The sequence below is a fragment of the Hypanus sabinus genome, chromosome 26, assembly GCF_030144855.1.
Source record: "Hypanus sabinus isolate sHypSab1 chromosome 26, sHypSab1.hap1, whole genome shotgun sequence".
NCBI classification, from domain to species: Eukaryota; Metazoa; Chordata; class Chondrichthyes; order Myliobatiformes; family Dasyatidae; genus Hypanus; species Hypanus sabinus.
This window is the reverse complement of record NC_082731.1, coordinates 48272094-48295080: the sequence shown is the minus strand read 5'-3', so window position 1 is coordinate 48295080 and position 22987 is coordinate 48272094. Positions and strand designations below refer to the sequence as shown.

Below are 22987 nucleotides of genomic sequence, written 5' to 3'. Positions count from 1 at the left end.
ATCCATGGAGCTGAATAAGCTATTGCCATTTTTGGCCAAGATCCTTCATCAGAACATCATCCTGGATCTGGAGATCACCTTGAGACAAGTAGTAACAGGGTGACGCAGTGCTCTGAAGGAAGGAACGATCTTTCCTCACAGTGATTCAGCTGACAGAGCTGCTACCTGACAGAGTCAGAGAGCCACATTCAATCCCTCCCTCCATTGCTGTCCATGTTGAGTCCACACATTCCCCCCGAGACCATGTGGGCTTTCACCGTGTGCTCCTGTTTCTCCGGGTATCCGAAAGACATCCATAGGTGGCATGTTAGTGTAACAGTCAATGTAATGTTATTACAGACTGGGGTTCAATTCCACCGCTGTCCGCAGGGAGTTAACAGATCCTGCCCGTGAGCATGTAGGTTTCTCTGGGTGCTATGAGCTCTACTGACATTCCAAAGATGAATAAGTTAATAAATTAATTGGTTGCATGGGAGTAATTTGGTGGGGCAAGCTCAGTGGGCTGGAAGGGCCTGTTACCATGCAGTTTATGTAAATTAGCTAATGAACCAACTAATCAATTAAATAAACAAATAAACAAACAGACAAACAAGGAAATAATTGGTAGGTTAACTGGCCATAGTCAATAGCAGAATCTGTGGGTGGAGGGCGATGAGGATGTGGGCAGAATAACCAATAGGATTAAAGTAAATGGGTGGTAGACAGATAGATGAATAGATAAATATTTTATTGATACCAGAGGAAATTACAGATGGTGCATGCAAACTGGATGGGCTGGAGGACATACTCTGTACTATATCTCTCTATTCAATGAGTTGAATTACCACAACCTATATCAATGCCATCCACTACACAGTCAGGATCAGCCACTGAATACCACAAACTGTATAAACACCCATCCACCACACTGTGTCAGGGTCAGACACTGAATATCACAATCTGCATAAACCCCCAACCACCGCACTGTCAGGATCAGACACTGATTACTACAGCCTGTACAAACTGTGCTGTATGATGACAATCAAGAGGCCTTCACTGACCTCTCACACAAAGTATGAGCTCAGAACATAGACAATCTTTTGCTCTTCACAGTTATCTCACTTACTCTTTACTGATTAGGGTTCTTTCTGTCAGTTGCTAATTTTCAGCTTTTTAACTTTATGAATGAATTGTTAGATTGTTCAGCCTGAACAATCTTCACTCTGATTACCCCTCTCCCTTTAACTGTCGCACTTCAGAATCTTTACGGTCTAGACAAGGTTTGTGGGAGTGATTTCAGGAAAGAAAGATTTATTATATTAGGAATGTTTGATGGTTCTGGGCTTGTACTTGCAGGAATTTAGAAGAATGAGGGGTAGGATCTCCTATCAAATGTGGAGAAGGAACTTCCTGTAGTGGGGGAATCTAGGACCAGAGGGCACAGTCTCATAATACAAGGACATCCCCTTAGAACAGAGATAACCATATAACAATCACAGCACGGAAACAGGCCATCTTGGCCCTCCTAGTCCATGCCGAACCCTTAATCTCACCTAGTCCCACCTACCCGCACTTAGCCCATAACCCTCCACTCCTTTCCTGTCCATATACCTATCCAATTTTACCTTAAATGACACAACTGAACTGGCCTCTACTACTTCTACAGGAAGCTCATTCCACACAGCTATCACTCTTTGAGTAAAGAAATACCCCCTCGTGTTTCCCTTAAACTTCTGCCCCCAACTCTCAAATCATGTCCTCTAGTTTGAATCTCCCCTACTCTCAATGGAAACAGCCTGTTCACGTCAACTCTATCTATCCCTCTCAAAATTTTAAATACCTCGATCAAATCCCCCCTCAACCTTCTACGCTCCAATGAATAGAGACCTAACTTGTTCAACCTTTCTCTGTAACTTAATTGCTGAAACCCAGGTAACATCCTAGTAAATCGTCTCTGCACTCTCTCTAATTTATTGATATCTTTCCTATAATTCGGTGACCAGAACTGCACACAATATTCCAAATTTGGCCTTACCAATGTCTTGTACAACTTTAGCATTACATCCCAACTTCTGTACTCAATGCTTTGATTTATAAAGGCCAGCGTTCCAAAAGCCCTCTTCACCACCCTATCTACATGAGACTCCACTTTCAGGGAACTATGCACAGTTATTCCTAGATCTCTCTGTTCCTCTGCATTCCTCAATGCCCTACCATTTACTCTGTATGTTCTACATGATTAGTCAGGGTGGTGAATCTTTGAAATTCATTGCCACAGCTGACTGTAGAGGTCAAGTTAATGAGTACATTTAAAGTGGAGGTAGATAGATTCTTAAGTAGTAAAATTAGGCCAAAATGTGGTGCTTAAGGTTACTGGGAGAAGGCAGGAGAATGGGATTGAGAGGGAACATAACACAGCCATAACGAAATAGTAGAGATTTGATGGGCCAAATAGCCTAATTCTGCTTCTATGTCTTATGGTCTAAAAACCTGAGTAATATAACCTTCCATGCCCCCAACTCCTCCTCAGTTAATCTCTGTGGATCAGGAAAGATGCTCAGTGCTGCTTTGCACAATCTCACTGATATGTGGGGACTTTCTCAGCAGAGTGACCGAATGGTTTATGCATGAGCTACAGAGATTCTCAATCCTGCTTCTCACAAATTCTTCTGATATGTCGGGACTTCTTCAGGGGAATGGCCAGATTGTTTATGCATGAGCTGCAAACTGTTGTGACTCATTCTGACAAGAATTATTCTTGTTCATTAACAGATTATTGGCGGCTACACAGCTGTAACATCTGTCCTATCTCCCTGACCTCACTCCTTCTGGGCACATGGAGCCCAGGAGTACATTTTCAGACCATCTGGGAGATCCCCAAGTGCCATTGCATTTCTGAGACTGGGAAGACAATGCCAGCTAATGGCCTGAGACCAGGAACACAATACCAGCTGATGGAAGGTCTGAGGAAATGTTCTGACCTTATGTTGTTCACAACAGATGTGTGGACACAGCTGTTTGGTTTGTATTTAGAGTATTATGAAACTTTTCCCTCCCACAATTACCAATCTATATCCATGATGAGGTGACACATTCATCTGCTCATTGTTGGCATGTGGACTACTTGAGCAACTCAAACCCTTACCCCAAGGGGGCATGCTGCTGGCGGGGGTGGGGGGAGTGGTTTCACTGCTCCTAATAGAACAGGTACCACAGAGAAACACATACAAAATGCTGGAGGAACTTAGCAGATCAGGCAGTATCTATGGAGAGGAATAAATAGATGAAATTTCTGGCCAAGACCCTTCATCTCATAGGACCAGATCCCTGGCCAACCAAAATACGATACCAGCATTCAAGGTCTAGTAATTTGGCCTGCTCGGGGCTTTACTGGTGCAGACTGGTAGATTTCCTGGAATTTCCACATCATTTCATGAATACTCCTACATACACTCAGTGGCCACTTTATTAGGTACAGAAGGTACGTAATAAAGTGGCCACTGATGCATTTTCATGCACTTGAAGTGGATGTAGCTTCAAAGTTTAATGTGCTGTCTGCTCACAGATGCTCTTCTACACACTATGGTTATAACACGTGGTTATCTGAGTTACTGTCACCTTCCTGTCATCCTGAACCAGTCAGGCCATTCTCCTCTGACCCCTCATTAACAAGATGTTTTCACACACAGATCTGCTGCTCACTGGATGTTTTTGTTTTTGCTCCATTTTCTGTAAACTCTGGAGACTGTTGTTTGTGAAACTGCCAAGAGATCAGTAGCTTCTGAGATACTCAAACCACCCTGTCTGGTACCAACCATCATTTCACAGTTAAAGTCACTTAGATCACATTTCTTTCCCATTCTGATGTTTGTTCTGAACAACAACTGAATCTCTTGATCATATTTGCAGCTTTTATGCATTGAGTTTCTGCCACATGATTCGCTGATTAGATATTATTATTAATGAGCAAGAGTACAGATATACCAAATAAAGTGGCCATTGCATCTACAAACGTTTGTACTTTTAACTCATACTTTCTAAAATAAAGATGTTACTCAGTAATGAGACAATAAGACCATAAGATATAGGAGCAGAAGTAGGCCATTCGGCCCATTAAGTCTGCTCCTCCATTCAATTATGGGCTGATCCAATTCTCCCAGTCATCCCCTCTCCCCAAACCCTTTGATGCCCTGGCTAATCAAGAACATATCTATCTCTGCCTTAAATGCACCCAGTTATTTGGCCTCCACAGCCACTCATGGTAACAAATTCCATAGATTTACCACACTCTAAAGTAATTTCTCCGCATCTCTGTTCTAAATGAGCGTCCTTCAATCCTGAAGTCGTGTTCTCTTGTTCTAGATTCCCCTACCATGGGAAATAACTTTGCCGTATTTAATCTCTCCAGGCCTTTTATCATTCAGAGTGTTTCTATGACATCCCCCCTCATTCTCTTGAACTCTAGGGAATACAGTCCAAGAGCTTCCAGACATTCCTCATACAGTAACTCTCTCGTTCCTGGAATTGTTCTGGTGAATCTTCTCTGAACCCTCTCCAATGTCAATATATCCTTCCTATAATAAGGAGCCCAAAACTGCACACAATACTCCAAATGTGGTCTCATGAGTGCCTTATAGAACCTCAACATCACATCCCTGCTCTTATATTCTATACCTCTAGAGATGAATGCCAACATTGCATTTGCCTTCTTCACCACCGACTCAACCTGGAGGATAATCTTTAGCGTATCCTGCACAAGGACTCCCAAGTCCCTTTGCATCTCTGCATTTTGATTTCTCTCCCCATCTAAATAATAGCCTGCCCATTTATTTCTTCCACCAAAGTGCATGACCATACACTTTCCAACACTGTATTTCATTTGCCACTTCTTTGCCTGTTCCCCTAAACTATCCAAATCATCTGTAGACTCTCTGTTTCCTGAATACAATCGATTCCAACAACTTCCCAACTATTGATGTCAGATTAACAGGTCTATAGTTTCCTTTCTGCTGCCTCCCACCTTCTTAAATAGTGGCGTAACATTTACAGCTTTCCTGTCATCCGGTACAATGCCAGAATCTATTGATTCTTGAAAGATCATTGTTACTGCCTCTGCAATCTTTTCAGCTACTTCCTTCAGAACCCAAGGGTGCATTTCATCAGGTCCAGGAGACTTATCCACCCTCAGACCATTAAGCTTCCTGAGCACCTTCTCAGTCTTTTCACTGCGCATACTTCACTTCCCTGATACTCTAGAAAGTCTGATATATGGCAGAAGTCTTCCACTGTGAAGACTTTTGCAAAATACGAATTCAGTTCCTCTGCCATCTCTGCATCTCTCATTACAATATCTCCAGTGTCATTTTCTATTGGTCCTATATCTGTCCTCAACTCTTTTTTTTACCCTTTATATACTTAAAAAAGCTTTTAGTATCTCCTTTGTTATTAGTCACCAGCTTCCTTTCATAATTCAACTTCTTCTTCCTAATGACCTTCTTCTTAGTTTCCTTCGGCAAGTTTTTAAAAGCTTCTGGATACTCTATCTTCCCACTATCTTTGGCTTCTTTGTATGCCCTCTCTTTTGCTTTTATTTTCGCTCTGACTTTACTTGTCAGCCACGGTACTGTCCTTCTTCCATTTGAAAATTTCTTCTTTTTTGGAATATATCTGTCTTGCACTTCCCTCACTTTTCAGAAACTCCAGCCATTGCTGCTCTGCTGTCCTTCCTGCTAGTGTTCGTTTCCAGTCAACATTGGCCAGTTCCCCTCTCATGCCATTGTAATTTCCTTTATTCCACTGAAATACTGACACATTGAAATTTAGTTTCTTCTTCTCAAATTTCAAAGTTTACTCAATCATATTATGATCACTGTTCCCTAAGGGTTCCTTAACCTTAAGCTCTCTTATCACCTCCGGATCACTGCACACCACCCAATCCAGCACAGGCAATCCCCTTTTTATAACAAGCTGTTATAAAAAACCATCCCTTAGACATTCTACAAATTCTCTCTTGAGTTCCAGTACTGGCCTGGTTTTCCCAATCCACTTTTATGTTAAAATCCCCACGATTATCATGATATTACCCTTCTGACACACCTTTTCTGTCTCCTGCTGTAATTTGTAATCCACAGGCTGCTGTTTGGAGGCCTGTATACAACTGCCATTAGGGTCCTTTTACCGTTGCCATTTCTTAACTCAACCCATAGAGATTCTACACCTTCCAATCCCATGTCATCCCTTTCTAATGATTTAATATTATTTCTTGTACACAGGGCCACACCACCCTCTCTGCCTACTAACCTATCTATCCGATACACCGTATCCTTGGATGTTCAGTGGTTCAGTGCACCCAGTTGGTACAACAGAGTGTATGAAACAGAACCTGTAAAATTTAAAGGGAGTGCCAGAAACAGTTCAAGGGCTGCCAGAATCAAAGTACAGATAAATGGAGTGCTGGAGCCAGAGTAAAGGTAAATAGTAAAGGGGAAAGGGAACCAAACGAGAGGTAAATAGTCAGGGAGTGCCTGAACCACAGTACAGGTAAATGGTAAGGTGGTGCTTGGAACCAAGACCCTGGTGTGTTAATGGGAGGGTGGGAACCGGGACCGTGGTGTGTAAATGGGAGGCTGAGAACTGGGACCGTAGTGTGCTAATGAGAGCATAGGAACCGAGACCCTGGTGAAAGTGGAGATAGTCAATAACTTCAGGGTCCTGCATGTAAATGTCACCAGCCATCCACAGAAAGCTAAAGCCAATAAAGTACACTAGCACTTCCACCTCCTCAGAAGGCTTAGAAAATCTGATGACTCTAACCAGGTTTGCAGATACACCACAGAAAGTATCCTATCCATCACAGTTTGGCATGGGAATTACTCTGTCCAAGATCTCAAGAGTTGTGAACACAACCCAGTCCATCCCACAAATCACTAACTCTTTCTATATTTTCCACTGCTTCAGGAAAGAATCCAATATAATCAAGAACCCCTCCCAACGGTCATTCTCTCTTCTCCCCTCTTCCACTGGACAGAATATGTGAAAGCAGAGAACATGCACCAAAAGGCTCAAGGGCAGCTTCTATCCCACTGTAATCAGAGGCTTGAATGGACCTCTCACATACTAAAAGATGAACTCCTGACCTCCCAATCTATCTCATTGTGGCTCATGTACTTATCTGCATTACACCTTCTCTGTAACTGTAACATTATATGTCACACACAAAATACCGCAGGAACTCAGCAGGACAGGCAGCATTTATGGCAAAGAGCAAACTCGATGTTTCAAGCCAAAACCCTTCATCAGAATTCTCTTGTTTGTGATTGGACTATATTCTGAATTCAGGTTTCTGTTTTACTATCTCAGTATCCTTATGCATGTCATGATCTGTCTGGATAGCATGTCAACAGGAGTTTTCACTGCATCTTGACCCATGATAATAATAAATCAATACAACTATTTCTCTTTCCACAGATGCTGACTGACTTGCAGAGTACTTCTCACAACAGGATTAAACATTGCGGTGTCAGATTTGTGACAAATACTCACAGGTGGCCTCAGCGGTCCGTCTGCTGTATGATTTTCTGACTCGGTAACGTACCACCAACTCTCCCCTATCGATCATAGGCTCAAATGCCTCTCTGTGGAGCATAAGCAGGCATTCAGACAATGAAATGGCCCTGTTGCCGATTAACTTATTCATCAGTGTGTCATTGGGGAGAAAGTGACTGGCAGTGAAGAATCATCCAATCAGCAACTGAAGAATATTCACTTGGCCAGGAGAAGGCTGAGCACTGTAAGGATTGAGATGCCTGGAAACCAATGGTGTGAGAGAGGGGTAGAGCAATGGCAGTCGAAAGGTCCTTTGATGGGACATCCAGTCAGAGCTGGCAGAGCTACCCCAAGCTGAGCCACACTATGGAAAGGCCTCTGCTTGAAGAGGCTGTTACAGAAGAGGGAATATTACATTTGATTAAGCTCCAATCAATCTCAAATCATTCTGAATAAATTATCTAGACTTTAAAAAGGAGTAAGACTTCCCAATGGCTTTCTCCTTAATCTACGCCACACCAGTTATCTAGCCGTCTTACTGTAATAAACACTGGAGCACACAGAATCATTCAGCCCCTCAGCCTTGCTCCTACCTTCAGCAATAAGGTAACACAAAAAACTCAACTCTCCCCCAACTTACCGCCCAGTGAAATTTTTTTTTAATTAATTCAGGGATATGGACTTCACAGGCTGAACCCATCTCCTAGAAGGTGCTGGTGAGCTGCTGTAGTTCTTGAGGCGTGGGTACACTGACAGTGCTGTTAGGGAGGATGTTCTGTGACTTTGACCAGAGACTGTGAAGGAGCGGTGATAGATTTCCAAATCTGGAAAGTGTGGGGATGGAGGGCAACTTCCATTTGGTCACCATACTTCTGTTGGCTGGTAGAAGTGGTGGATTTGGAAGGTGCAGTGTCAGCAGTCTCAGTGAGGGGCTGCTATGTGTGGGTGGTGGAGTGACTGAATAGTAGTGGATGGGCTGCCTCTCAAGTGGGCTGCTACGTTTTGTACAGTGTTGAGCTTCTTCAGGCCAAGACATGGGAGAGTCTGTAGACTGGATTTACTCAGCTGGTTGAAGGAACAGCAGAGATTTCCCTCCCCACACCTTCCTCCATTTAACACACATACCGCATCAGATGGTCACAGGGCATAAATTAAGGGTTCAGAGTAAAAGGGTGAGAGGTGATCGGAGCAGAAGCAAATGGTTGGAATCTGGAAAACACTCCTGCAGGGTGGTGGGGGCAGAGACTCTCGCAAGGGTTTAAATTGCCAAGGATAGAATGCTAAGGACCTTCACTACCCACGGGTGGGGGGCACAAAGACTCTCGCAAGGGTTTAAATTGCCAAGGAAAGAATGCTAAGGACCAAAGGCTTGTAAATCAGGTTAGTAACACAGACAAAATACTGGAGGAATTTAGCAGGTCAGGCAGCATCTATGGAGGAGAATAAGCAGTCAATGTTTTGGACAGGGACCCTTCATCAAGAGTGGAAAGAAAGCAGAATGAAGCCAGAATCAGAAGCTTGGGGGAGGGTAAGCAATACGAGCTGGAAGGTGAGGGGGAAGGTAGGTGGGGGAGGAAGATGAAGTGAGAAGCTGGGAGGAGATAGTTGGAAAAGGTAAAGGGCTGAAGAGGAAGGAATCTGATAGGAGAGTAGACCATGGGAAAAGGGAGAATAGGATGAAGGTGATAGGCAGGTAAGTGAGAGGGAAACCAGAGATTAGTAGCAATCAATAGTTGACTGCCTGCATGGACATAGTGGGCCGAATAGCCTGGTTCAATGATTTTATGATAAAGACCACACATCCATCAGAGAAAAAATTAGCCCATTCAAGTGGCCCTCACCCGTATCGGACCTCCTTCTTCAAGTGTCGGGCAACCAACACTGTGATGCACACTGCACAGGTTGCGGCCACTGCGACAGCCATCACAACGTACCACCAGTGCCAGGAGAACCCACTCCGGGCTACGTGCCCTAGAAGACAAAGAGACAAGATGAAGCCATGAAGGTAGGGTGGTTAAATTACCAGTCTAGAAAACACAAGGCTTGGACTACAAATCTCGAACCACAAGTTTAACTCCCATCATGGTAAGGAATTTAAACATGATTCACAATCTGGAATTTTGAAGAACCCATTTCTTCAGCCCCATACACAATATAGATGCTGTCCAGCAGGTACTCAGCTGGAAGAATTCAGAAGAATAAGAGAGGGTCTTACGGAAACATGAAATTATGAAAAGGGGAGAAAAGATTGAGGCAGGAATGTTGTTTCCACTGATAGGTGAGACTAGAATGAGGGGACGTTGACTGGTAAGTGAGACTAGATTCAGGACGGAGTTGAGGACAAACTGTTTTCCTCAGAGATTGGAATTTCTGCCCAGGGAAGTTGCAGAGACCACCTCATTAAATATATTTAAGACATGGTTAGATTTTTGCATAGCAGTGGAATTAAGGGTTAAGGAGATGAGTCCATAACCAGATCAGCCATGTGAAACAGGTTCAAGGGGCCAGATAGCTGAATCCTGCTTCTGTTTCTTGTGTCCTTACGTAGTGTTCCATGAAGGGCTTTGGAAGACGGCAGACACAGTACATGATAGAGCTATAAGCAATCTGCTGGAGGAACTCAGCAGGTCAAAGAGTCTGATGCAGGGTTTCAACGCAAAATGTTGATAATTCTTTTCCCCATACAGATGGTGCTTGAGGCACTGAGGTCCTCTAGCACACTGTCTATTGATCCACCCATAACTGTGTTCCCTGCCACAAGCTACTGGAGGAACTCAGCAGGTTGAACAGTATCAGCTGGCAGGAGATGTTTCATCCCTCCATTAGGATGCTCAAGTTCTTCCAGTCCAGTGCCTGCAGGGATGGAAGGCGTGCTTGGAGCTGCCAACAATGAACTGTGAGCCACAGCCAGGGATGCCAGGAATGTGGAGACAGCGAGGGGAAAATGGTGTCACCACCCACCCTCATTGCAGCAATGACCCACATCCATGCCAAATGCAAGGCCTACAGGGAGCCTCAAACATTCCAAGCAGGGCACATTGGGAGACAGGATGCTTGATGCATCCCCTTTTTGCTGACCTAGTCATCTGCTCATTCCTTCAAGCTCTTAGCCAAGAAGGGAGCTGACAGGCTGTGATGCCCCTTTCTCCATACTACCTCTAGGCTGTGTTTCCATTGGCCTTTATTCAAGGGCCAATTGTATCACCATGCAATCAAGTCACTTCATGACTAGACCTGTCCAGACAACCTGGATCAGCAAGACCAGCCATGGCAAAACACTGTAAGCAATAGAACAGATAGAGTGTAAAACTCTAAAACTGAACCCTGGGAGAGGTTGGGAGGGAACTGTAAAAGGCACAGGATCCCTTTCAAACCCATGCTCCTCATGATGCAATTAAAACCCAGTTGTATTCAGGACCCCTGCCACCGGGAAGGAGGTATGGGAAACTTAGAAAATAGAACATAGAATAGTACAGCACAGTACAGGCCCTTCGGCCCACAATGTTGTGCCGATCCTTAAACCCTGCCTCCCATATATCCCCCCCCCCACCTTAAATTCTTCCATTTACCTGTCTAGTATATGGAGGATTTTCCCACACCACCAGCTTTCAGGAACAATACTACCCCTCAACCTTAAACCAGTGTAGATAACTTCATTCATCTCAACTCTGAACTGATTCCACAACTTACAGACTCACTTTCAAGGACTCTATGACTCATGTTCTCAGTATTATCGATCTATTATTATTTTTTGGAGGCACAGTTTTGCACATTGGTTGTCTTTCAGTCTTTTTACATAGTTTTTCATTGATTCTATTGTATTTCTTTGCAAGCAAATGAACCTCAGGGTAGTATATGATGACATTTACTGTAGGCACTTTATGAATTTACTTTGAACTTTGGACCTTGATGTAGTGGGTGACCTCTTACCTACTGTGTGGCTTGTTTCCATTGGGCTATCTGTCAAAAAAAAACAAAAATAACGTTGTGGGTGATGGCAGCTAAACAGAGAACATCCTGTTAAACTGATCCATGGGCTCTGCTCAGCATTCCTGAGGTCACCAAACTGCCTGCCCACCATGAATTGGATTGGGTGGCCGTAGTATTTCCAAATGGGATTTGAAGGCAATAGGTGGGAGGGACATTGGGTCAGCAACAAGTTTATTCGGTCCTTCACTAAGTCATGTCCAATCAGTATTGTCCAGCTTTGGGAAGGTAAAGGTGGGGCATTGTGGGGGGAGCACAAACTGATGTGGATGGGAGGGATTACTAGGTAATTAGGGGAAATGTTTGGAATCACAGGCTTGTGTAAGCACCGGTGAAGGGTGGGACTGGCTCTTTCACATCCCCTACTTTGTAAATCCTAACCTCAGCCTACTCTCTTCTAACCAATCCATCAGCCAAACACTCCTCCCACTGTGTTTTCTCTCCGTGCCCACATCCTTTACTTGGCTCCACACTCCATCATCTGCCTTTGCCTATCACCTCCCAACCTCAATCACTATCTCTACTCCTTTCTCCTCTATCTGCCTATTGCCCCACCTCACCCCTTCCCCCATCTCTTTAAACTGGATCTCTGTCCACTGAAGGGTCTCTTGCCAAGCCAGCCCCACAGATGCTACCTGACCTCCTGAAAACCACCAGCAGCTCAATTCTTTGACCTAAAATGCACCAGACTTGTTGGGCGAAGCATGCTTCTGTGTCTGGTGTGTGGAATGAACAATCACGCAGACCCACAGGGCTCTCTGAGAAGCCGCAGTCAAATCGTCTCACCTGAGCTAAGCAGGTTAACTATGATGGGATCACACCAGGGACCATCTCCAGCTCTCGTGTAGGCTGCCACACGCAGACTCAGGTTCGTAATGGGCAGTACCACCTCCAGAGTGATGTTCGATACCATCCCATTGTCCACAATCACCTACAAGACAAGGAAAGGGATTTAAATGCCAATACAGCATCAATAGACCTCTCCCACCACTCTTCAGGAGTTAATTGTTTATTCCGAAATGTGATGGAGAAAGGAACAAAGCTGCTCCTAAAATGTTGAGGGCAAGTCTAAGGAACAGCTTCTTCATAAAAATCCTCCTTCTGGATTGAAAGACAGAGGAGAGATACCCAGTGTAAAGAGGTAAGGGGACTGAGTGGAGCAACGATGTTTCCACTAACAGTGGGATGCATCACAAGGCAAGGTAATGTGTCCACTACTAGAAGGACACATCACAGGACAGGGTAATGACCTGCATCTCACTGTGCCACCCACAAAGTGAAGCCCACTCACCTCAGTATAGTCCTGGATCTGATAAGCAACTTTGTACCCTTGCAGAAGCCCGTTAAGGCCGGTGGATGGCTCCGTCCACTCAAAGACCAGAACACTGCCATTGTAGTGGTAAGTTACATTGTTTGGTGCCATATCTGGTTCTGAAAAGATAAAGCAATAAGCCAGATGTTACCAGCCAATCTCAGCCTGTCATCATGAGTCAACCTGTGCTCCAACAAGTAAAGAAAGTACTAACATTCAAAGGTCAGGATATGTCAGAAGCAACACTGACTGCTGCAGAGTGATGCTCTCTTAGGTTTCAAATATGACTGGTTTTATACATTTTAACAAAATTTTCTATTCCTGCGCCTGAGACATCCAAGTCTCTGTAATGGTCACAAGTTCATAGTTCCCTGTACTGATCCACGCCCTAAGTTTGTCCACCTTGTTTATGACACCCTTGCATTAAAATAGATACATCTCAAACCACCTGAATGAGTGCATTTTGCTGTATCATCTGCTTATCCTTCCTCACAAACTTCCTTCAAACTGTCGCTGCTTGTGCACTAACTGCCTCATCCTCTGCCTCTTCACTTCGGTTTCCTCCACCTACAAATCTAGTTTAAACTCCCCCAATGGCATTAGCAAACCTCTCTCCCAGGATAGTGGTTCCCCTCCAGTGCAACCCGTCCCACTTATACAGGTAACTCCTTCCCCAAAAAAGGTTTCAATGATCCAAGAACTTGATACCGTTATCCTGGAAAGAGTGCCGAAGGTTTACAAAGATGTCTCCAGGGCTTGAGGGACTGAGTAGGTTGAGTAGATTGGGATGTTAATCAATGGAGCATAGGAGAATGGGAAATGATCTTATAGAGGTACATAAAATCATGGAGTTTCAATAGGAGAATGAGGGATGACCTTATGGAGGTGTATATACTCATGGAGATCCAATTGGAGAATAGACAATGATCTTACAAAAATGTATAAAATCATGAGGGGATAGGTAGAGAGAACACACACCAGGTTTTTCTTGTGTGGGGGAATTAAAAACAAGAGGGTATACATTTAAGGTGAGAGGGAAGAGATTTTATAAGAACCTGAGGGACAACCTTTTCACACAGAGAGTGGTCAATATGTGGAATGAGCTGCCAGAGGAAGTGGTTGACACAGGTATATTGACGATTTTTTAAATAAACATGGATGGGAAAGGTTTTCAGTGATACAGTATGGGCCAAATGTGGCATGAGGGACTTGCTTAGACAGGAATCTTGGTGAGTGTGGACCATTTGGGCTGCAGGGCCTGTTTCATGCTACCTGACTCTATGCTTCCCTGGTGATGTGTCTAATCTCAGGCAACCAACCTAGTTCCCATCTGAGTCAGGAAATGTTTTCAATGCAGTTTCTGCTCCAATTCCTCACACATGTTTCCAGTTACAGATCCTGGGAATAGCTACAATTCCCTATCCACTCAGCTCTCTCCAAACTCTTCCCTTCCATCCCTGAACATCCTTTGGCTCTGCATTCTGCCACGTCGGGAAAAAAAATGTGATTCATAAAATAATAGCAATGATCCAAAACTAATAAAACTTCACCTCCTGCTAAAGAAATGAATATGGAGTTTCTCAAATGATTAAACTGCTAGGAGCTACGATTTACCACACCACCCCACACTGGTCCCAAACAGTGAACCAAACAGCAACATTGGAAAACATCAGGTGGTGAAATCAGGAGTTCAACTGATTGCTGCCACATTCCTACCGCTGGTACTTGAAATGTCTATCATTAACCTGCACAGCAGTCCCCTCAAAGTTCTAAGTAAATTTAGAATCAAAGTATGTACTGTGTTATGTCACCATATACAACCCTGAGATTCATTTTCTTACAGGAATTCACAGAGAAATACAATAGAATCAATGAAAAACTACACACGAAGACTGACAAACATCCAATGTGCAAAAGGAAGCAAACTGCAAATGCAAAAAATAAATTTACTCCCTTCCCCTGAATAGTTTGGAAAGCTAGTTAGCCAATTGGATGATACTTGTCTGTCAATCGAAGAGTATTATCATTTCACAAAACTTTTATTTTAATAATTAATAAATTTAAACAATTAAATAAAATTTCTTTAATATTTCAGAGCGAGTAGGAATTTGCTTCTGGTTTAGCAATGTGATGTTATGAGACAAGAATCGATACTGTACAAATGTTCATTATGACTTTGCATATTCAGCACATACCTACCATACACTGGAGACCATTCAGCCCATACAGTCCACCTGGGTTCCCAGACCAGATATTTATCAGTCTCATTCCCCTTCACCTGTAGACCTGCAACTCACTCTGAGATGAGTGGGTGTACAGGAGAGCAATATACCAGCTAATTGTGTGGTGGTGCAGCATCAATCTTGCACTCAATGTCAGTAAGGTGAAAGAGCTGATTATGGACTTCAGGAATGGGAAGACGAGGGAACATTGAGGGATCAGAAGTGGAGAGAGTGAGCACTTTCAAGTTCTGAGGTGTCAAGATCTCTGAGGATCTAACCTGGTCCCAACATATTGATGCAGCTATAAAGAAGACGAGACAACGGCTATATTTCATTAGGAGGTTGAAGAGATTTGGTTTTTCAACTAAAACACTTGAAAACTTCTACAAATGTACCAAGGAGAGCATTGTAACAGGCTGCTTCACTGTCTGGTATGAGGGGAGGCTACTGCACAGGATCGAAAGAAGCTACAAAAGTTGTAAAATCAGTCAGCTCCATCTTGGGTACTAGCCTCCAAAGAACCCAAGACATCTTCAAGAAGTGGTGTCCATCAGTAAGGACCACTACCACCCAGCACAGGCACTCTTTTCATTTTTTACCATCAGGAAGGAGGTACAGAAGCCTGAAGGCACGATCTCAGTGATTCAGGAACAACTTCTTCCTCTCTGCCATATGATTCCTAAATGGACATTGAACCCATGAAAACTACCTCATTTTTAAAAATATACATTGTTTCTGTTTTTGCACAATTTTAATCTATTCATATACATACTTACTGTAATTGATTATTTTCCTTCTATATTACATAAGAAATAGGAGCAGGAGTAGGCCATCTGGCAAGTTGAGCCTGTTCTACCATTCAATAAGATCATGGCTGATCTGGCCACGGACTTTTCCCCATAACCCTTAATTCCCCTACTATGCAAAAATCTATCCAACCTTGTCTTAAATATATTTACTGAGGTAGCTTCACTACTTCATTGGACAGAGAATTCCACAGATTCACCACTCTCTGAGAAAAGCAGTTCCTCCTCATTTCCATCCTAAAACTCCTCTGAATCTTCAGGCTACGTCCCCTAGTTCTGGTCTCACCTACCAGTGGAAACAACTTTCCTGCCTCTATCTTATTTACCACTTTCATAATTTTATATGTTTAAATAAAATCTCGTTGGCGAGAATAAAGCTGATTCTCGCACGTGCTTCCAAACACTATTTCAACTTGTTTTGTCTGCCACTCAACTGTACGTTGAGTTGATTTACAGTCGCCAGTATACCCACCAGTAGGCCCTTGGAATGTGGGAAGAAACCAAAGCTTTTGAATAGAGAAACAGGGAGAGAGTGTGCAGGCTACCATCTCTTCTGAGTCAGTCACTGAGGGTTATACCCACATGGTCAGAAAGAACATGCAAACGCCACACAGACAGCTCCAAAGATTATCATCAAACCTGGTCTGCTAGAGCTAGCTGCACCCTTGAACTTAATCTGGGGTATTCAGTGAATGGGACAGGAGAGAGAAGGTGAGCGGTGTGCTTCTGGTTAGATTGACATCAAGCAGATTAGATGAGCAGTAAAATCCAACTGGCAACTCAAGAGAAACATCCTCCCCTAGGATACAACCAAGCAGAGGAAGAATTACAGCAATAAAACATTTTTTATTGTCTGAGATGAGCATTTAAATCATGTGAATAGAATGTGGAACTTACTGCCCCAGGCACTCCAAGGGAAGAGAAATGGGTTAAACACACAAAGATAAAGGAATATTTGGAGTTTGTAGCTGGCTGGATGAGGACATGAGGAAGGATGCGTATATGAAATATAAGCGTATATTCAAACCCTCCTCCCACTCTGTCAAACCCTACCAACATCAACAGACTGTTGGGAACCTTCTCCTGCACATACTGTTGTGTTGCACATGTTATCCTTACATGGAAATACACTCAGTGGCCACTTCATTAGGCACACCTGTACACCTGCTCATTAATTCAAATATCTAATCAGCCAATCATGTGGCAGCAACTCAATACATAGAAGCACAGGCATGGTTAAGATATTCAGTTGTTGCTCAGACCAAATATCAGAATAGGGAAGAATGTAATCTAAGTGATTTTGATCGTGGAATGATTGTTGCTGCCAGACAGGGTGGTTTGAGTATCTTAGAAACTGCTGATCTCCATAAGACCATAAGGTCATAAAATGTAGGAGCAGAATTAGGCCATTTAACCCATGGAGTCTGCTCCACCATTTCATTTGATTTCTCCCTCAGCCCCAATTTCCTGCTGTTTCCCCATATCCCTTCATGCCCTGACCAATCAGGAATCTATTGACCTCTGCCTTAAATGTACCCAAAGACTTGGCCTCCACAGCCATCTGTGGCAATGAATTCCACAGCTTCACCATGCTCTGGTTAGAGGAATTCCTCCTCACCTCTCTTCTAAAAGGATGGCACTCTATTTTGAGGCTGTGTCCTCCGGTCTTAGACTTTCCCACCACAGGAAACATCTTCTCTACACCCACTCTACAGAGGCCTTTCCACATTCAATGAGGTCACCCCTCATTCTTCTGAATTCCAGTAAGTAGAGGCCCAGAGCGATCAATCATCTCCTGGGGTTTTCACTCACAATAGTCTCCAGGGTTTACAGAGAATGGTGTAAGAAACAAAAAAAAAAATCCATTAAGTGATAGTTCTGTTAATTAGAGAGGTTAATGGAGGATGGCCAGACTGGTTCAAGCTGAGTGCATCTTTGAACGCATGACATGTCACACCTTGAAGTGAATGGGCTACAGCAGCAGAAGTCCATGGACATACAGAAATACATTCAGTGGCCACTTTATTAGATAGCTCTTGTATCTAATGAAGGGGCCACCGGGTGTGATCACTGATCCTCCATTATCACTGGGTCAAAATCCCTTCCATCCCATCACTTACCAACAAAACCATGGAAGGACCATCCCCACACAAACTGCAGCACTTCATGAAGGCAAATGACCACCATTTTGGAAAGATGTTATTAAAATCTAACAAATGAGGAGGAGATTTATGAGGTGCTTGCCAGGACACAAGGGGATGAGTTATGAGTCAAGACTGAGCATACTGTGACATTATACTTTGGAGAGTAAAAGAATGAGGGGTGATATTTTTGAGCTGTTCAAAAAATCATCTGGGATATATCAGCAGCATATGAGGAGCGTTCAATGGCTCTGGACTTGTACTCACTGGAGTTCAGAAGTGGGGGATATCATTAAAACTTACCAAATATTAAAAGGCCTAGATAGAATGGACATAGGGAGGATATTTCAAGTGGTAGGAGAGTCTGGGACCAGAGGTCACAGTGTCAGAATAGAAAGATGTGACTTTAGACCAGATAAAAGGAGCTTCTTCACCCAGAGTGTGGTGAATCTGTGGAATTCATTGCCACAGATAACTGTGGAGGCCAAGATATTGGATATAAAGTATTTAAAGATAGGTTCTTGATTAGTCAGGGCATGAAAGGTTGAAGCGAGAAGGCAGGAGAATGGGTTGAGAGGAAAAATAAATCAGCCAAGTCTGAACGGTGGAGCAAACAATGAGCCAAATGGCCAATTCTGCTCCTGCTTATGGTCTTACAGAGATAGAGTCTTTTTCCCTGAGTTGGGGAATCAAGAACTAGAGGGCAGAGGTTTAAGTAAAAGCAGAGAAATATAATAGGAACTCGAAAAGCAAAGTTTTCACCCAGAGGGTAGTCTGTATGTGGAATGAGCTGCCAGAGGAAGTGCTTAAGGCAGGACCAAAGGGTGAAGTACTGTAAGACTATGATTATCTCGTGCATCAGGGATGTGCGATAAATGCTGGCTTTGTCAGTAACACACAGATCCCATGCATTAATAAACATGATAAGTTTGTTGAGGAGCAGTTCTGTGAGGGATTCACTTAAGAACTGAGGATTCCTGTCTAACCCATTTCCACTGGCATTGTCAGCAGTTATAGTTTTTGTTTAGCCTATTCCCATTTGCCTTGTCACCATTTATAATCCATCCTCTATTGCCTCTGTAACATTTAACCACATTGATAGGTCTACAATTACATACAGGTCAAATTGGGGAAGAATAATTAGAATCCCTGACACTTGTACTAACACAGATGGCTGTTGAATACACGTTCATACCTTCACACTCACGATCACTGGGACCACACTTAAAAAAAAACTAAAATAAAATTACAGACTTTTATGTTATCACTCCCAACTTCTTGGCATTCCCATTACTGAGATTTTAACTGTTGATCTAGATCAATGGTCCCGAACTTCTTAGCATTCTCATTAGTGTGATTTGAACTCCTGACTCCAGGTCAATAGTTCCGAACTTCTTAGCATTTCCATAAGTGAGAACTCTGACATCACACCACCACGTGTCACACACCTTAACAACAGTAACGAGCCATGTGGCGTGAAGCTGAACAGTTTCAATCTCCAGCCAGCTTGGCAATATTTGACCATCTCCAGAATAGGTGTTGCCAAATCCTGATCAGGGAGGAATAATAATCCCAGGGGGAACCAACATGCTAGGAAGCGGAAGGGTGCAGATGATGACCCACACAGCTGAAGACATTATTCATATTCCAGGTTAACATGTATAGATGGGTTGCTTTGGAAAGATGCTGGAGGTTGGGTTTTGGAACTGTGCATCCCTCTGAGCTTGCAGTATTACTGTTTATCTTATAGACCTAGCAGTCCCTCATCTCCCAGTCCCCTACCTATCTCATTCTCCACCACATCCTCTCACTCCGTGAACAACTACGCCCTATTCCCACCCATCTAGATACAACCTTTGCACCCCACTGTCTTCTGCAATCTCATCCACTCCTCTACACACACTATCTACCCCCTCACATCAACTGTCTCCCTCTGCCTCTCCCATGCACTTCCCCTCCCTCCCTAACTCCCAGCTCCCCTCTTCTATCCACTTCCTTACTCACTCTTTCTCTCTTCCATTAACTCACCCACTTCCTCACACTCTCTCCCATCCACACCACTCCTACTTCCCTCTCTTGCAGCACTGCCTGTTCTCCTATCCCATCCACCCTCTCTACTTCCCATCCAAGAGTCCCTCCCTCAACATTTCTGCTCTCAAAACACACTCCTAATCACCACTCATTGGTAACCTTCCTCCTTTCCCTCTCCCTCAGTCCTTTCTTTTATCTCTCCCACCATTCACTCTCACACTCTCATCTGCTATTCCTAATATGCCATGGATCTATGGGAATGAAGTCCTAGTGTATGTGAAAGGCAGTTAGTTTGATGAAGGAACCTAGCAGAAGACAATATTTATTTGTCAATGCTATGTTTATAAACCATTCCTGTCTCTGTGCCTTTGGGCAGTTCCATTCCTGATGTGGCTGGCAGGCCAGTACTCCTACCCTGGCTGTTGCTTTGTAGGCGAACGCCTGCCAGTGACCTCACACACTCGTCAATCAGAGCCAGCATGTAAACAATTGCCTCTTTGTGCCTGATGCAAGAGAGAAAGGAACAGGCCAGTGGAACACTTCAATGAGTTTTGACAGTTAATGCCAACACAAAGCACTTCCAGCTTTATTACACCAGAACAGTGTCATTTTAGGGACTGCATTCCCATAGCTGACTTTCACTGTGAGAATTCCACGCTGGTCAATAGGCCCTGACTTCTTCACACTCATCTCCTGCACTGAACTGCCACCTTGCCTAGCACTGCGCCAAAGTATTTGATCCGCAGAGAGTGAAGTGCCTTCTCCTGTGCCCTAATAATGGCCTAACATTGCCCTCTGAACCCATCTTGCACAGTCAGTGCTTCATAGCCAGAAACTGCTTCAAACTAAGGCTGTTCTGAATCACTCCTAATCAGATAGATTCTTTTACCATATATGTGCTTTAGGGAAAGATTATACTAATTTGCACAAAAGTACTAATACTTCCTGGGCAACACACACAAAATGCTGGAGGAACTCAGCAGGTTGGGTTCCTATGGAAAGGAAATATACAGTTAATGTTTCAAGCCGACAGCCTCCATCAGTACTGGAAAGGAAGGGTGGAGAAGCTAGAATAAGAAGATAAGGAGGAGGGGAAGGAGTACAAGCTGGGAGGTGATAGGTGAGACCAGTTGGAATGAAGTCAGAAGCTGGGAGGTGATAGGTGAGACCAGTTGGAATGAAGTCAGAAGCTGGGAGGTGATAGGTGAGACCAGTTGGAATGAAGTCAGAAGCTGGGAGGTGATAGGTGAGACCAGTTGGAATGAAGTCAGAAGCTGGGAGGTGATAGGTGAGACCAGTTGGAATGAAGTCAGAAGCTGGGAGGTGATAGGTGAGACCAGTTGGAATGAAGTCAGAAGCTGGGAGGTGATAGGTGGAAGGGATGAAGGGCTGAAGAAAAAGGAATCCTGACAGGAGTGGACCAAGAGAAGGAGGTGGGGCACCAAAGGGAAGTGATGGCCAGGTGAGCAGGAGAAGGGGTGCCAGTGGAACCAGAGCGGAGAATGGGGGACTAATTAGCAAAATTTGAACAAATATGCTTCCTAATACTTCTATTAAGCAAACAGACTTAGCAGCACACACAAAATGAAGGGTCTTAGCCCGAAACTTTGACTGTGCTCTTTTCCATAGATGCTGCCTGGCCTGCAGAGTACTGCCAGCATTTTGTGTGTTGCTTGGATTTCCAGTACCTGCAGATTTTCTCTTGTTTGTGAGTGGTAGTACTGTAGATTACCATTCCATTGTAGGATTTTGTTTAGAGTCACTGACTAGCATAACCCCACCCAATCACATGACAACTCTCATAATACCACTCATTCATGTCAACTCCCATAACCCCACCCACTGACATGACAACACACATAACCCCACCAACTCACATATCAACTTCTACCACGCCGCCTACTCACAACTGCCATAAACCTACCCACTCACATATCAACTCCCAAAACCTCCCAGCTGAATGGCCTACTTCTAATCCTATATCTTATGGTCGATGGCCTAACCCACATAACATAACCCATCATATCCCATAACCCCACCCACTCACGTCAATTTCCATAACCTCCCAACCCACTTGTCAACTCCCAGAAACCCGCCCACTCATGTGTCAACTCCCATAACCTCATCCATCCAAATGTCAGCTCCCATAACCACAGGCACTCACATGTCAACTGTAATTAGCCCACTCACTCCAGGGCTTTCCCTGGAATCTGGAGTAATCACTTGGACTATTTTCAGGAAATTGGCCCTTTGGAGTCTCCCACAGAATTTTGCATGCGGGCATGTCCTGCCTAGTGATGGGGTCTGGGATGATATCTCACATGATGCTTTCCCTGGTAAGAGGTTACCGGGTGCTGCCAATATCCCAGTCCCTGCGCTCCTTCAGTGTCTCACTTAATTTAAACTAATAAGTGGGGGGAAGGAGATGACCTGGAAATATAAGGATGGAGTTAAAGGGAAAGAGAGAATAAGAAAAGTTAAGAAAGACATCAGAATTGACGGGGCAGAAAGTTCAGGAAGGGATCGGAGTATATCGCCAAGTGCAATAGGGACCATGTGAGAAGTGAGAGGAGTAATGGATTAAAAGTATTATATATGAATGCACGAATTATAAGAAATAAAGTGGAAGAGCTTGAAGCTCAGTTGGAAGTTGGTAAGTACGATGTTATAGGAATAACAGAGACATGGCTGCAAGAGGACCAGGGCTGGGAAATGAATATTCAAGGATATACATCCTATCGAAAGGACAGACAGGTGGGCAGAGGGGGTGGGGTAGCTGATGCACCATCAATAACTGAGACGTGAGGCGAGATATCGGCTTTTATTGGCTGGAAGAAAGAACAAGCAGCAATTGACCACCACACTGCATCCTGGAGACTGAGACCGGGGCGGAGCCCCCAATCGCCTTTATACTGGGGTCCGTGGGAGGAGCCACAGAAGCAGTCAGCGGGGGGGGGGGGGGGG

The 22987-nt window shown here is 43.9% G+C and overlaps 1 protein-coding gene across 3 annotated transcripts in view; it reads right to left on the bottom strand.

Moving 5' to 3' along the window:
• The window catches only part of LOC132381545 (tyrosine-protein kinase receptor UFO), a 175344-nt gene that overhangs the window by 41727 nt on the left and 110630 nt on the right, over window positions 1-22987 (bottom strand). For 2 of the 3 annotated variants that reach the window (XM_059951043.1, XM_059951045.1), the window contains 5 exons: window positions 12803-12942; window positions 12298-12442; window positions 11455-11484; window positions 9366-9495; window positions 7522-7613 (listed from right to left, as the gene is read on the bottom strand). In XM_059951043.1, the coding sequence (XP_059807026.1) occupies window positions 7522-7613; window positions 9366-9495; window positions 11455-11484; window positions 12298-12442; window positions 12803-12942 (537 nt within the window). The remainder of the gene's footprint in view (window positions 1-7521; window positions 7614-9365; window positions 9496-11454; window positions 11485-12297; window positions 12443-12802; window positions 12943-22987) is intronic. The other variant, XM_059951044.1, reaches the window with a different exon arrangement.